Source organism: Paralichthys olivaceus, chromosome 1 (genome assembly GCF_024713975.1).
Source record: "Paralichthys olivaceus isolate ysfri-2021 chromosome 1, ASM2471397v2, whole genome shotgun sequence".
NCBI lineage: Eukaryota > Metazoa > Chordata > Actinopteri > Pleuronectiformes > Paralichthyidae > Paralichthys > Paralichthys olivaceus.
The window spans coordinates 23,893,802-23,908,540 of record NC_091093.1 but is presented as its reverse complement, the minus strand read 5'-3'; the positions used below and the strand labels follow the sequence as shown (position 1 = coordinate 23,908,540).

The following is a 14,739-nucleotide window of genomic DNA, read 5'->3' as shown; positions in this document are numbered from 1 at the left end:
TCGAACAAAGGTTTCAGCGACTTTCTAAAACATACAGAAAGATAAATAGAACATAAAGATCAGAGCAGAAGTAAGAAATAGGGATAATTTGAGATATAAAGTGATATTTAAATTGATTTCCTGCCCACTCTGAAGATAAAACAAGCCATGGCAGCGCTCTCATTTGAATTATTTTACCACAGGGCGCTTGCACACAAAGAAACAGCACATCCTCAGCGTAGTTAGTAAGGATCAGATTACTTGATTGACCTTGCAGAAGCTGATGTGGCTGCAGATTCAGAGATTTACCATACCTTTGTTTCAAAGTCCATGTGCATGCTACAGATTTAACATCAAGTGTGCACTTTGACTGGAAAACAACAGAAGGCTCGGCTCTGTTTCTGACCTCATTGTTCAACTGTGAATACAGAAAGTTCAGGAGAAGCTTCAGTTTTGAGAAAGTGGCGATTTTGTCTTACACAAAGTTTTAAACCCAGATCAGGATCTTCAAATTTTTTTGTTCTTAAAAAACAGATCTGTCTACAAACAAAGTAATCACACAAACGATTTATAGGTTTTAGCTTACATTTGAATTTTCATAATCCAAACTGAAATCTATAGAGAAATATCAGGTTATATAGTCTGAGCTTCCTTTACGGAGACAGAGATGTAGGTTTTGAAGGCTTAAATTATCTCCACACTGGACTGTGCTCAACCGTTTGTGAGAAGCGAAAGTAAAAACTGGAATATTGTCAAAATAATAGCAACTGCAGGGATGGACTGATGATGGGAATGTTCATCCCATGTCTCAGGTACAGAATCTATTTCACATGTAGCAGCCGGCTCAAAGTCCTGGACTTTGATGTTGTGGATGTTTTTTTGTTTTTGAGTAAAGAATATCTGGGTTAGGTCGAGATTACACCGTGTTTACAGCTTTTTAATGAGCAGTGTAAAAGTTTGTGGGGATATAGTCCTTGATAAATGAGGACAGAGGCTCTGGGGTTCGGATGTAAAATGCATCATATTGATGAGAGTCATTCACGGGTGTGCAATATAATATATATATATTTAATTCATGCTGCTCTTTTCTTGCACCACCTACCACAACTATTTTATTTCTTTACACTAAATTAAAGTTGTTTTCTTCTCAAGTACAACTACTATGTACATTTCAATTTGAATTTATTTATATTAATAATACTACTCTATTATCAATATTGTGACTTTCTCCTCAATTATGACTTTCCTCTCATAATCTTACGACTTTCTTTTCACTAACAACTTCGTTTTTAAAATGTTATGACATTATTCTCAGATATTTTTCACAAATATGGCCCAAATACTCCTTTGCACAAAAAATACATTGAAAAGAGTCATTGCATTGTTTCCTGTAAGCTGCACATTCTTTTTTAAATCCTGGCAAATGTGCATACATTTGCTATCATGACATTGTTTTCCCTTAATGCTGGATCCTGAGGCTTAAAATGGTGAAGACAATGGTCCAGAGGAAATAACAACAGGCCAGTCTCTGTCTCCTTCGCTCTATTGTACCGCTGTTTATGGAGGGTCAGAGAACAGACCGGGCCGCACGACGAGGAGCTGCTCGTCACAAGCAGCGCTCTCACTCACACAAGCCGATTGTCTGCGTGAACGCACTGTTTTTTAATCCATCGATGTTTGTTTCAAGATTTTCACAAGAGTCAATGAAACCAAACAACATGGATTCACAGCTCCAGCAGCACTTAATCCTGAGAGAACTGTTTCAGTTTGTATATCTGAATAATGAACCAGCACATTAACTGTTCACCAGTAACATACATGCCAACACATGTGATAAATCCAGCTCTGAGGCTGCACTTTGCAACGTGCTGAGGATGCTTGTGCTTGTGTGAGGTGTCTCTGACCTCCACTCATTTACCTTTTGAGCCTCTGTTAAGTCAGCACAGCTTAAAATAGCATCAGGGTCGTTCATTTCCTGCTGATGTCATGAACGGGTCCTGATCACCTCATTGCACAAAAGTATACATCTTGAATGCTTCACTTGTTTCCACAGGAATCAGCCATGACTGCAATAATAAATACAAATGGCAGATGATGATGCTGGAGTTTGTTTGTCAGTTTGAGGACAGTGAGGCTTTTTGAGCATTTAAACCTTTTCAAGTGACGAGAAAGGCTCTCGGCAGAATGCATCAACCAACCAACCAACCGACCAGCCAACCAATCAACCAATCAACAAATCAACCAACCAATCAACCAGCCAACCAACCAACCAACCAACCAACCAACCAACCAATCAACCAATCAACAAATCAACCAACCAATCAACCAATCAACCAGCCAACCAACCAACCAACCAACCAACCAACCAACCAACCAACCAATCGACCAACCACCCACCCATACAAACAAACACAGATATAAACATAACCTTCTTGCTGGCAGAGATAGTTACACAGATTGTTCCAGAAAGCATTTGGATGAAGTTACTGTTGCCAAATGAATTATTGATCCATTACTAAATCCAAGAGTTCACTTATTTTTCCACCAGCAGTGTGAACATTTGCAGGATATTTAATAATAGAGACACACAATATAAGAATTGTGTTTTTAGTGTAAGCACATTGTGATCACTTCCCCCGTGGGGTTCACTTCTTAACATCTTGCCAATGTATAGCCAACACAGACTAGTGTTAATTAATTGACCTGCCAGCACTACAATGCTGCATAGAAATACTGTATACGCACCAGGAAACACTGGCTAGCATGAAGGTTGTGCTATTGTCACTCCTGAAACACAAATTCAAGATAACACATTAGCCTCCATATACACACCCACATACGCTAATACAACACTTGAATAAAGTGGCAGAACAAACGCTGGCACAAATTCACTCGACTAATTAAATGTTCCATCTAATACGTAATGTACTGTACTGGACGATGTACATAATTTACACTGGGAAACGATTAAAAAGCGTTTAGTTTCTTCATAGTAGAAATCGATCGTCTGGCTGGGGTAAAGCCCAGCGCTCCGTCCTCCCTCTGATTTCCTCAGGTCTGCTGGACTCCTAACAGGGTGACCCATTTACCAAGAGAGGCTCCATGTTCAATACTACCCTCTCTATCTCGTCCTCTCCACACACACTCACTGCCTCACTAATACACACACACACACACACACACACACACACACACACACACACACACACACACACACACACACACACACGGTGCTTGTCTCTCTCTCCCTCTGCCACCCTGTTCTCCTTTGCCCTGCTTCCAGCTGAGAAAAGTAAAAATAACTGCTCTCTTGCAGTAAAACTAAAAAGCTTTTATTGCCGTGGTCTGAGTCTGTGAAAAAATTCCCTACAATGTTATCTAAGTGTGAAACATGTCACATGTCACTTTTAGTAACTTCCTGCTTTGAAACACTAATCGTCTGTTTAACAAAGCGACGCTAAGACTGTTGATATACATTTTTTTATGAAACTGAGATTTGAGTTGGTGAGAATTTTGTTTTTACAGCATCTAAGCACGAAAATGAAAACTTGGACTTACATCAACGTAAAAAGAACCATTAATGACAAATGCCATCTTTGAGAAAAATGTATTTGACATGTGCTTTGACTTTTAATTCCTTCTATGTCCCATCTACTAACATAGATGTTCGTAGACTTTTTAAATGCTGTAAAGTCATTGTACACAGTCTATGTTATTAGCACTGAGTATAATGGTAGAAACTCTCTATATATATACAGTATATATATTATCCATATAGCTTTTTTTCCACTAATCTTTAACAGATTTGTCCAGATAGGAATATACTGAATATAGACAGTTGTAGTGCTCCAGGTTTTTTTGTTATTTCATTTCGTTTTTTCATATTTTAAATATAATTGTTTTACTTGTCGGTTCCCTCGCTGAGGTTCTTTGCTTTTATTTTTCAGGAAGTGGTTGAACAAGATGACGTCTCTGCTTGAGACAGAGTAGACGTCCTCATCAATAACTACAATCCTCTGTCTCTCTCCCCCCCCCCCCCCCCCCCGTCTCCCCAAAATAACCTTTATTAGTTACCTATTTCAAACAACAATAATCATGTCAAGTAATTTACGAAAAGCATCCCCATATTTTCAAGACCTTTCTGGAGGCTTAGCCAGCGAGACACCAGCTACCCACTGACCCTGCGAACCAGCGAGCTCTGTGTTTAACAGATTAGTCATCTGCGCAGGTAGCCGTGGTTAACTCTGCAAACATCAAAAGATTCTGACGCCCCTCTGTCCCCAATACCATTTCTGCCGCATCGCTCTCACAAATGCATCACTTAACAAAAGACCTGAGTCAGAGCACAAACACAGAAATGTGTCAACTGATCTCCACATTCACTCTGTTGCATTTAGATATTTAACAAATACTGATGCAGCTGCTCCAGTGTGGATTTTACCTGCCTCTGTCGAGCTGCACCTTCCTCTCTAACCTTCACGTTCTGCTAACCGTGTCACTTTGCACATGCCTCCAGAATGCAAGCGTTTGCATGTTTAGAATTTTCACTCAATGTATATAATTCATGGCGCTTTTGAAATTTTCATGAAGCGTAGCTTTGAAAGAACTTGGTGTTCGAGGGACACGTTTGGGGGCTGAAATGAAAGAAACATGCACAAGTGGAACATACAGGACAGACACTAAGCACCACAGGTAAAGAATAACCTGATATTCTAAAACATAGATTTTGACTGACTGTAGTTTATTTCCTGCTTAGTCTCTCAAACAACATGTGCAGTAATAAGCTTGATTTGTTTTGGATCCTCAAACTAAATCTCTAAATATTTAATTTTCACATAAAACTGCAAAAGAAACAAAAACCATGACACAGACGGATTATTTTTCTGACACATTGGAATATTGCAGCAGCATTAAACATTTAAATATGTGTTTCCACTTCTTACTGAACGCTCTCTCTCTCCACCTACAGTAGTTCTCGCTCGCTCTCATGTGCGGGGTTAGGTGTTTTTCACAAATATATCATTTTCATAGATGTGCTGACAGATGGACTAATGTAAAATTAGACTCAAAACCAAAGCAGAACATGTTGCCTTATTAACACAGATGAATCTTTACTACACATCTTTTTTATTAATGTAGCTGTTTGATTCAGTTCAGTAAAAGTTTCCACAGGTGATTCAAAAGTGAAAGGTCTATTTTCTGGATATTTATGATATATAAACGTATGAATCTATAGAATAAGACTCAGTCATGTGTCATACAGAGGATTTTCTTAATACATTAAGCAAAACTAAAGGTTATCATTGTTAAATATGGAAAATGTAAGATGTAACATTTCTATTACAATTTAACCAAAACTACAATATTTCTGGATTCCTGAACTTAATACACTCACCATACTCCAAGACCTGCTCCCCACAACCTGGCTGTGATGCACTTTGAACAAAAGCAATTTCTTCTCCCCTCTAAACAAACTCATTTATAAGGATAATTTCTATGTTTGTATGTTTAGAAACCAATTAATGCATTGAGATATAAAATATTTTCATGTCTTCTTTTCTTGGATGCAAACAACCTTTAGCAGAACGTCTGATGTCTGACATTTTTATAAAACGATGCCCAGTAAAAAAAGTCTAATACAAAGGTGCTCGATGGAAGTTCAACATTTTCGTTCTTATGCTGACATCAGATAAATGGATCCCTTTCATTTTTGTTTCAGCAGGACTAAATGTAGAAATAGCTCTTTTTTTTTTGTAGCTGCTGTGACTTCTCACAGTATCATCCCAGGAATAGGCTCCTAAAATTGCCTTTACTGACAATTTCCAATTGAACTTCTTCAGACAAAGAAGACTGGGAGAACTCTCTGCTCTGGATAAAGTGAACTCACAAGACTCTCCCTCTTACACTGAGACAGAACTGGAAATTGAAGCGTTAAAATAAAATATCACATTTCCTCAAAAACGCAGTTCCTTGAATACTTCTCTCCAACATCCAAAATATCTCTGCAACAAATTACATGTGATTATTTAGAATTTGTGTATCTGGGGTTATAATGACAACATCTGTACATTGATGATTTATTTGGGATCTTGACCCAAAAAGGCCCCTGATTTCTTACCTGCATTTGATTTACCACTATTTCTAATGTTATGGTTGACCATTAGTGATGATATTTGCTGCTGGTGGAAAAACAAACCAAACCAGGGAATAAATTAGACTTTTACTTATAATCAAAAACACTTCCAGGTACAGACAGTTCCTCAACAGATTCTTTTTCACCTCTGATGTCCTAATTTATGTATTTTATCAAGCACAGAGTGGATTCGTATGTAACTGTGTCAAACACGATGCTTTGATAAATTATGAGAAAGGCTGATTGTTGATGGGTCACCTTCACAGAACCTGTCGCTCTCATTGAGATTAAACTCTTAACGTCACTTTAATAATGGAGGCCTGAATACAGGTGCTAATAATATTTGCAGTAATCTACACTTAACCCCATTCCTCTCGCATCAAACCAGGACACATGTTTCATTAACTCCGTTGATGGATTTAGACATTGGACCAGGATCCTCAGCAACAACCACATCACGTTTAAAGTCAATCAGACAAGCGGTTGACGAGAAAATCAAAGGATCACGTGACTGACAGAAGTTATAATATTGGTCAATTCTTACGAGTTTCCCCATTTTCTGTTTCAAAATGAATTGAACTGTATCTGTTGTGTCATCAGGCGAGGCAGTTTTGTTATAAATCAGCTTTCGTACACAGAGGTAGAGTCAAGGTGCTGTACAGGAACATTTAAGATAAACAACACACAGACGTCAGTTGATCGGGGGGGAATTTACAGACAGTAAATGTCACCACCACATAAAGACTTTACATAAATGTGCATGATTTCCATTATTTTACCTAGTTCTCATTAAACTGATGCATTTCCCTGTTCTTTTTCCGGTGGGTTTGGTTTTAATAAGATATTTGATGCTTTAAAAACGGGATGAAATGTCATGATTGGCAGCTGAGACTGACTCACAGTTAGTCACAAATAGGCCTCCCTCCCGCCGTGTTAATCCTTCAGACTTCTGAGATAGTTTGGCTGATTTTTAAAGCTTTTTATTTTTGTCTATGCCTCAAAACTTTTTAAAAAGCCAATTTTTCTTTTTTTTTTTCTAATAATCCCTCCATGAAAATGCAACAGGACACGGAGAATTCATAATGCAACATTGCAAAACCAAAAATATTTTCATACAAGTGACATTAAGACTTACAGAGAGGAGAAATGCTGTCTTACCTTATGTCTGCACTTAAGCACCACTCCATACGCTCCTGCACGAGGAGAAAAAGAGAGAAATCACTTCAGTTCTTGTAAATACTTAAGATAATACTCCCAAATTATATTGTGTGTTGTTTATTGTGAGTATGATTTGCCTTACTAATAATAAAAACTACTTAAAAACTTTAAATCTACAATTATTTCACTGCAGTCCTCTGTGTCTGTAACATTTTGATTAAACTGTGCTGACAAGCACTGATGTATATTTGATCACAGTTAGTGAGAATTATCAACAGTACAATAAGCACTGGGTTCCTCTGTCGTCTCACATTAGAGTGAAGCAGACGTCCGTGTCAGTGCAACTCACTGGAATCAGCCTCAAGTGATGCAGATGACTGACAGAAATAATGTGGACAAAGTTTAATGTGTGACACACATTTGTAAAATATCCGAGACTCATATCTGAGACTCTTTTGATCGACCAACCTTTCACTCTTATGCAAAACACACTTACACAGACGTACACGGATATAACAGAAACAGGCTGATGGAAAATCTAGATGTTTTTCTGCAAAAGTAAAAGACACATTATGAGTGGATAAATATTCTGGAGAAATATCAAAATCCTTTCTCTAAAAAATAACTTTTCATTATTTTCAAAGTAGTCTTGAAAAATATAGACATAATAAAAATTGTCCACCTTGTCTGGAGAAAACAGATATCTCCAGATATGGTTGTTTTCATAGTTTTAGATGAGTCATCCAAATTATTAATAATAACTTGAATTTATATTACGTCTTTTAAGAGACCCAAGGATAATTATTTAAGGGACCAATTTCCTTCCCACAAATCCACTTATCTCATCTGATGTTTTCTAACCTGCCACTGCTGTGGGTTCATATGTTGTTAGTTTTGAGAAGAAATATTTGTTTTAGGATTAAAAGAAATAAAGGTCTGTTGGTCCAAAATGTGAAAGGAGCAGTTCTCTCTGCTGCTCGATTCTTTTACTTGTGCTTGTGCAGCTGATAATTCACCTTAGTCTGCATTTCCACAGCACCAATTCTCCTCAAACTCACCTCTCTGGTGTTGTGAGTTTCTCTTTTCAGCCCAAATACTGTTTTAATTCACTAATTAATTCTGCTCTGTCCTTTTCAAGCATGGTAAAGTTACACTTCGACACGTCCAGCAGATTAAGAGCCTGACGGGATGAGGATGGATAATGATCTTTGAGCAGCTGGAAGTCCTCACATTTTTTTTTAATGTGAAACACCAATGCAGGAATTTACAGTAACGTGACCACAGTTGATAAAAATGTCTAATGGAAGCAATTGGAAAAAATTGGAGGGTAAAATGAGTGTCCCTGTTTGAGACACTGGAGAGATATATATGCAGAAATGAATCAGGGAACAGGGAGGCTTGTTACTAAAGCCTGATTTATAAAGCAGAGAGATACAGGAACAAAGATCTGGCTTAAGTTGTTTACAGTGGAACACACAGGAAACAGGACATGACATATAAATTCCACTTCACATCGAAAGTGGTGGGAGAACAATCTCCTGACTTGACTGTAATGTTTGTTTTTGCGTTGGCTACAAGCTCCAAGCATTTGTAATGAACTCAGAACACACTGCAGAGGTGAAAACTAAACGACAAAAGCCACATGACGGAAACACAACCACAACAGAGGTGAGCCACAACCGCTGCTGATGATGACACTAGCAGAGTTACTGCGACACGTGAGCAATCGTTTATGAAAAACCGGACAAATCAAGTCACCGCTGTTACTGCTGTGTTTTCTGAAAACACATCGGGGTCTGTCAGACATTTATTTATTTACTACAGAGCTGGCAGGAAACGTTCCAGAAAATGTCTGCAGCAAATGACTTGGACATTTGCGTTCTCACATGCAGCCTTTCAGGAAAATGCAGAGACATCAGAGCAGCTTGATAAAACCCTGCTTCAGATAAGGGTCTGCTCTTCAGTTTCAGCGAACAATCTTCTCCAGCTTATCAGCCTCACGTTTACAATCCGTCTGTGTTGTTTCAAAAATGTGATGTGTGCATGTCAGCTGTTCAATGTAATCTGAGCCATGAGCTCGTGGCCCTGATCTCCAGGACCAGATTTGTAGGTTGACAAACATGCACTAGAATCTGCTGCATAAAAACCACCCACCTTCTCCCACAATGCCAAGGACTTCAAACTTATTCATCACATCACCGAGGGTGGGGACTCCTCCAGCGGGTGAAACGAGCTGCTCGGGTTTTAGCGAGGAGACTCCAGCTTTGACTGGCGGCTGACGGAGGGAACTGTAGAGCCCAGGAGAAACGTAACCTGACCGCACCCCATCTTCTTCTTCTTTGCCCTTTTTATGTCACTTTCTTTTATTTATGGATCTTTCTCCAGTTGTTTTAGTCGTCTATGAACTCCCTTCATTCCATGACCTGAGGTTGTGCGTGATGTTCTGAGGTTTCTTTACAAACCTCTTAACGATCGTACCTGGAAGATGGGAGACAAAACGGAAAAACGAGGTTTTAAAATATGTCGTCAAAGGGTCACTCCAAGCTCAAACTTCCCATCATTCCTTGCACAGGGGATTTATTCCTGGCACAGATGGTAGCTAACTAGGGCATGTACAGTACAGAAAGGCATTTCCTTCAGGACACATTTAAATCATGGATGACTTATGCATGACTTCCACACACTCTTTCTATCCCTTCTACTCCAGACAGCCGCACATTCAACCTGGAGGATGCTGCGGGAATGACTGGAGTGAATATATAATGACTGGCAGCAGCAGCAGCGTGAAGTCATGCCCGCTTTGTGGCTCCAGAGTAATTGGTCAGAATAATAAATGTCGGTCCAATCTGAAAAGTCTCAACAACTAATGGACACCATGACATTTCCAGCAGGATCAGTCTCATTCTTCCTCTATCGACACCATTTTGAGCCATGATCAGACCTGAACTCCAGAAGATATCGGGACATTAGGGTTCAAACTTTATTCTGATTTTGCCTTTCATACATGCAGAACGCAGCGGGAGATTCACCAGACGTGTTCATAACAACAGGAAAATCTGCTCAGTGTTCGGGTGAGGAGTGGTGTCTCCCAGCCTCTAACACCAAAAGCTCTAGAATCTCATCTTTGCCCTCCTCTACTTCTACTTCTTGTATATTTCCTCTTTTTCATTCGGAGTTATTTGAATTCATTTTATTTCATTTTTAGTTTTGCATCCCTCTCATCTTAGAAACGTTAACGACCCGCCCACTCACTGAGAAACCCCACTGACAATCCTATTCGCAGGGGCTCACTCGGACGTTCTCCAGAGTTTTTACCTGAGGGGTTGGCAGGAAAAACTCCACTGAATGTCCAGAGCAACTGACTCAGATGTTTGTGTTCTCACATACAGCCCCTCTGGACAATTTCAGGAGAATATCCAGAGTTCAGTCCTTGTGTTAAAGCAGCTTTATTGAAAGGTCTCAAGAGCCTTTGGATGGATCGCTTTGAAATTTGTTACAGATATCCATCAATCCAAGTCTGCCAACTTTAGTAATGCACTGACTTTTGTTTCAGGCCCACCAGTAAAATATCTCAGCATCTCCTGGATGGGCTGGCACAATGTTTAGTGCAAATACATTCATGGTTCTCACAAGATGCATCCCCTGACTTCTGATTCTGACTTTTATGGTTTTTAGTGAAATGACTATGAAAACTATCAGATTAACTGCCATGAAATGTGGTACCGACGTTTCCACTGACTTATGATTTACAGTATAACACCATCATCAGGACAGAATTGTGCATATTTTTATACTCAGTGATGAAATATTTTGTTTTAAGCATAAAAAAGGAGCAATCGTATCAAAAGCCTTAAATCTCCGCCTGTCACAAATCCAAAAACCGTCCATGATTATTAAAATGCCTCTTTTGTATTGTGGATGCTGTTGGAGTGGAACCATCAAAGCTCCTCGCATATCAGTCCAACTTCATTTGTGTAACACTTGATTTATTCAGAGGTGCAAAAAACACTTTAATGTTGATTTGGCTCATGTGTCTGAGTGGGCGTTTTCCAATGCAGCGTACACTCCACACTGCTCTTTCCAGGGGGAGAGATAAGGTGGATGTTGAGGCCATCCATGACTAGTCATCTAAGGATGTGATGCTGCAACTGGGGAGTGATTGGATCCACAATGTATCACAAATGCCCCCCACCCCTAAAAGCCTGCAAATGGAGAAAACTGAGGGATCCATTGTAAATGGGTGCAGAACAGAGGCAGTTTTATTGATACGCTGCAGCTGGTAAATGGAAACAACGTGGAAACAGATCTGGGAAAGTCCTGAGATCAGTGACAGGAAGGACTGAGGCGGGTGTTGCAACATGCCCCTACTGGTGTCATGCAGAAAGCCAGGGGGAGGTGGGGGGGGGTAAGTGAGTTTGGGAGTGTGAATTTAACAGGCAGGAACGTGCGCAGGCGTGCGTGTGGGTATTCGTGCGCGTGTAGGAATGGGGTGAGAGAGCAAGACACACACACACACAGAGAGAGAGAGAGAGAGAGAGAGAGGGTAGTAATGCTGCGCTTTCTGCACCGAAACTGCGTCTCTCTCATCGCTGCGTTGCGGTGCGCACCAGCAATCCACCGCTTTCCACGCGTTTGCCAGCCTACACAGCAACCAGTGCATACATTATAACGTAGTCCACGCACCGTGTTCACGACAGTGTTGCACAACAACATCCACGAATAGCGTTTACCCACAAACACACATTTGGACGTGATTTTACGCACGCGAAAAAAAAAAACCCACTAAGGATAAAAAATAAAGCCATCGCAGCTCGTTCATCGTTGAATGATTTTTTTTTACCTGCAGATGTGATGTGTCGCCTGTTCGAGGTGATGAAGCTCAATCTGTGAAGCCCCGAGCATCATGCCCGTGAAAATGATGAAGACGAGGAAACATCATGTGGGGTGACAGTGGGAGAGAGGCCTGCGCGTCGTGACACCATCAAATCCCCCATACTCACTTAGCCTGTGGACGAAGATGAGCTGGAATCCGCAGACACACCGCCGATGACGGGGTGTCCGTGTACCGTCAACAGTTCTTCAGAGGCTCCGTGTTCATATCCTCAGCATCAGCTGGTTACAGCAGCAACGTCGTCATTCCTCTGAGCGACGCTGCGCGCAGCCAATAGGAGCGCGGACGTCGGCGCGTTCCAGCGGTGGTTTTACATCCAGTGATGAAATAAAAACTTTGGCGTGGAAATGGATTCCAGCTCCATCGTTATAGTTCAGTCTCAAACGCGCCTCCTGTTCGTCACCCTCCAACACACTGACTGCACTCGGTCAGTGCTCCTCCATGATCCAAAGTGCTCCTTCTCTCTCCCTCCCACACCTCCTCTCCATGACTGCACTAATTGGCCAAAATCAGCGTGAATCCCCAGGATTCATGGGAACATTTTCTGAGGGACCTCCAGACCATCCTCTCAGCACATTGCTCTCACAGCTCTAACACAACATGTAAACCCTGGGTGTAATAATTGGGTTGTAAAGCTGTTGTGGTCAGTTTATTTAAATGACATGCTTCGTTTTATTTTCCCAGACACCAGACTATCTCCAATCCCACTTCCTCATTATGATGATTCAATCAATGTTTTGTTGACTAAGTGACATGGTTAGCATGTGCCCAGCACGCAATGTTTTGCCATATGATAGTTGTTGTTAAACAAAACTTGAGTGTTGAATTTTATATTGAGAGAAGTGCAGGGTCACAAAGATCAGATCAGATCAGATCTGAGATCAGACCAGACCAGACCCACAATGAAGGAGTTAGCTTAAAAGCAGGTCATCCCTTGGTGGGCTCAACCACTAACCTGTAGCATAACAGTCGAATGTCGTTCCCGCAGCGTCAGAGCTTCAGTCTTTTCAGCCAATCATAGCTTTCAATCCAATGAAAGATTGGATTTAGGCCAATCGCTGCATGGAATGACATCAGACAGCATCAATCACGACGCTGCTTTCCATTGTGAGATTTGATGACGCACAGATATTGGAGAAGAGTTGTTGGTCCCATAATGAGGAAATTATCCTAAAAGCTTGTCATATGGGTGGACCACCAACCTGTAGCTTAATAGCCAAGCTGTCACGTCCAATGTGATAGTGGATCGAGGCCAATCGCTATCTTTGGTTCGATCCCACCCATGGATAACATGTTTTTAAGTTTATCTTAAAAGCATGTTATCTCGTCTGATCTTGTATTTTATCATTTTATTTCTTTGAATTTAAATCTTGTAATATTTTGCTTATTGCCTACTTGACCTCTCAGTGGACAACAACCTGCACACTGTACATACATCAAATTGTGAATATCTACCTTTTATATTGCTAATATCTTAGTTTTTAGTGTTTATAATGTTTTATATTTTTTATGTGTATTAATGGTTGCACTACGACCTTACAGCAAATTCTGTGTGTGTGTTTACCTACATGGAAATAAACCTTGATGACCCTATTTATCACAATTATCAAGATAAATGTCACATTTGATCAATGTTACAAATTATTATTGCGTTTACGACAGATTTTTTCTTACAGGTTGAAGGTTGTGGTTTAAAACTTCTTTATGAGCAGAGAATGACAAACACTTGGTTTACAACAAAAACATATAACAAATCTGAGGTTGATCAATAATGTTGTATATTTCCTCAGTGTGCTTACACAATGGATCGAATCAACATATCATGTACATTGAACTTTTTTTATTTTGATGAAAATTATATTGAGGTAATTATTAAAACAGTTTTATCACCAAGCCAGTAATCAAAGTGATGCATTGAAATGATTGATTTATTAATTATTGAAAAAGTAAAAAAATATATATACTGAGAAAAAACATAGTTCACAACCGTTGATAATTATGACGATACATGTTCCACTTGGTAAAGAACAAAACATTTGACCAACCTGAGGTTGATCAGTTATGTGTTGCACCTCCTCAATGTGCTTACACAATGGATACGCATTATATCAATATATCAATATATATCATATTAATTTAATGAAAATTGAATTGCAATAATTACTGATATATTTTATTGCCCAGCCTTGATTTAAAGTAATTGATAGAAACGATTGATTGATTTAATGATGATTGTTCAGTCGATTATTATTTAAGTTATTTATGAAACTCAAACTTCTAAAATGAGGTAATTTGCAGCTTTTTCTCTGTTTTTTTTACTCTCACTTGATAAACAGCAAAATCATTTTACAAATGTGAAGCTGTCACTGTGCTACACAGATAGCAACAGATCAATATATATCGAACTTCTGTTATTGTGATGAAAACCGTTTTGCTTGCATCATTGATCCTGCACCTTTGTGCCATGTCTTTATTCGTGTGGCACCAGCTTCTCCTGCAGGAGGAACAGGAAGCTTCAGATGTTCTGTTCCCACGTGACGTGCAGTTTAACATCAAACCACAACCGGACACTACATCC

General features: G+C 39.7%; 1 protein-coding gene across 3 annotated transcripts in view; it reads right to left on the bottom strand.

The window, feature by feature from the left end:
- Positions 1-12,604, bottom strand: part of cdkl5 (cyclin dependent kinase like 5) — a 28,998-nt gene extending 16,394 nt beyond the window's left edge. Inside the window, exons 1-3 of one of the 3 annotated variants that reach the window (XM_020079706.2) lie at positions 12,111-12,604; positions 9,425-9,748; positions 7,271-7,305 (exon numbers count right to left, since the gene is read on the bottom strand). In XM_020079706.2, coding sequence (XP_019935265.1) covers positions 7,271-7,305; positions 9,425-9,461 — 72 coding nt within the window. In that variant the 5' untranslated portion in view covers positions 9,462-9,748; positions 12,111-12,604. The remainder of the gene's footprint in view (positions 1-7,270; positions 7,306-9,424; positions 9,749-12,110) is intronic. The other 2 variants (XM_069525791.1, XM_069525792.1) reach the window with 2 other exon arrangements.
- Positions 12,605-14,739: the final 2,135 nt, after the last annotated feature.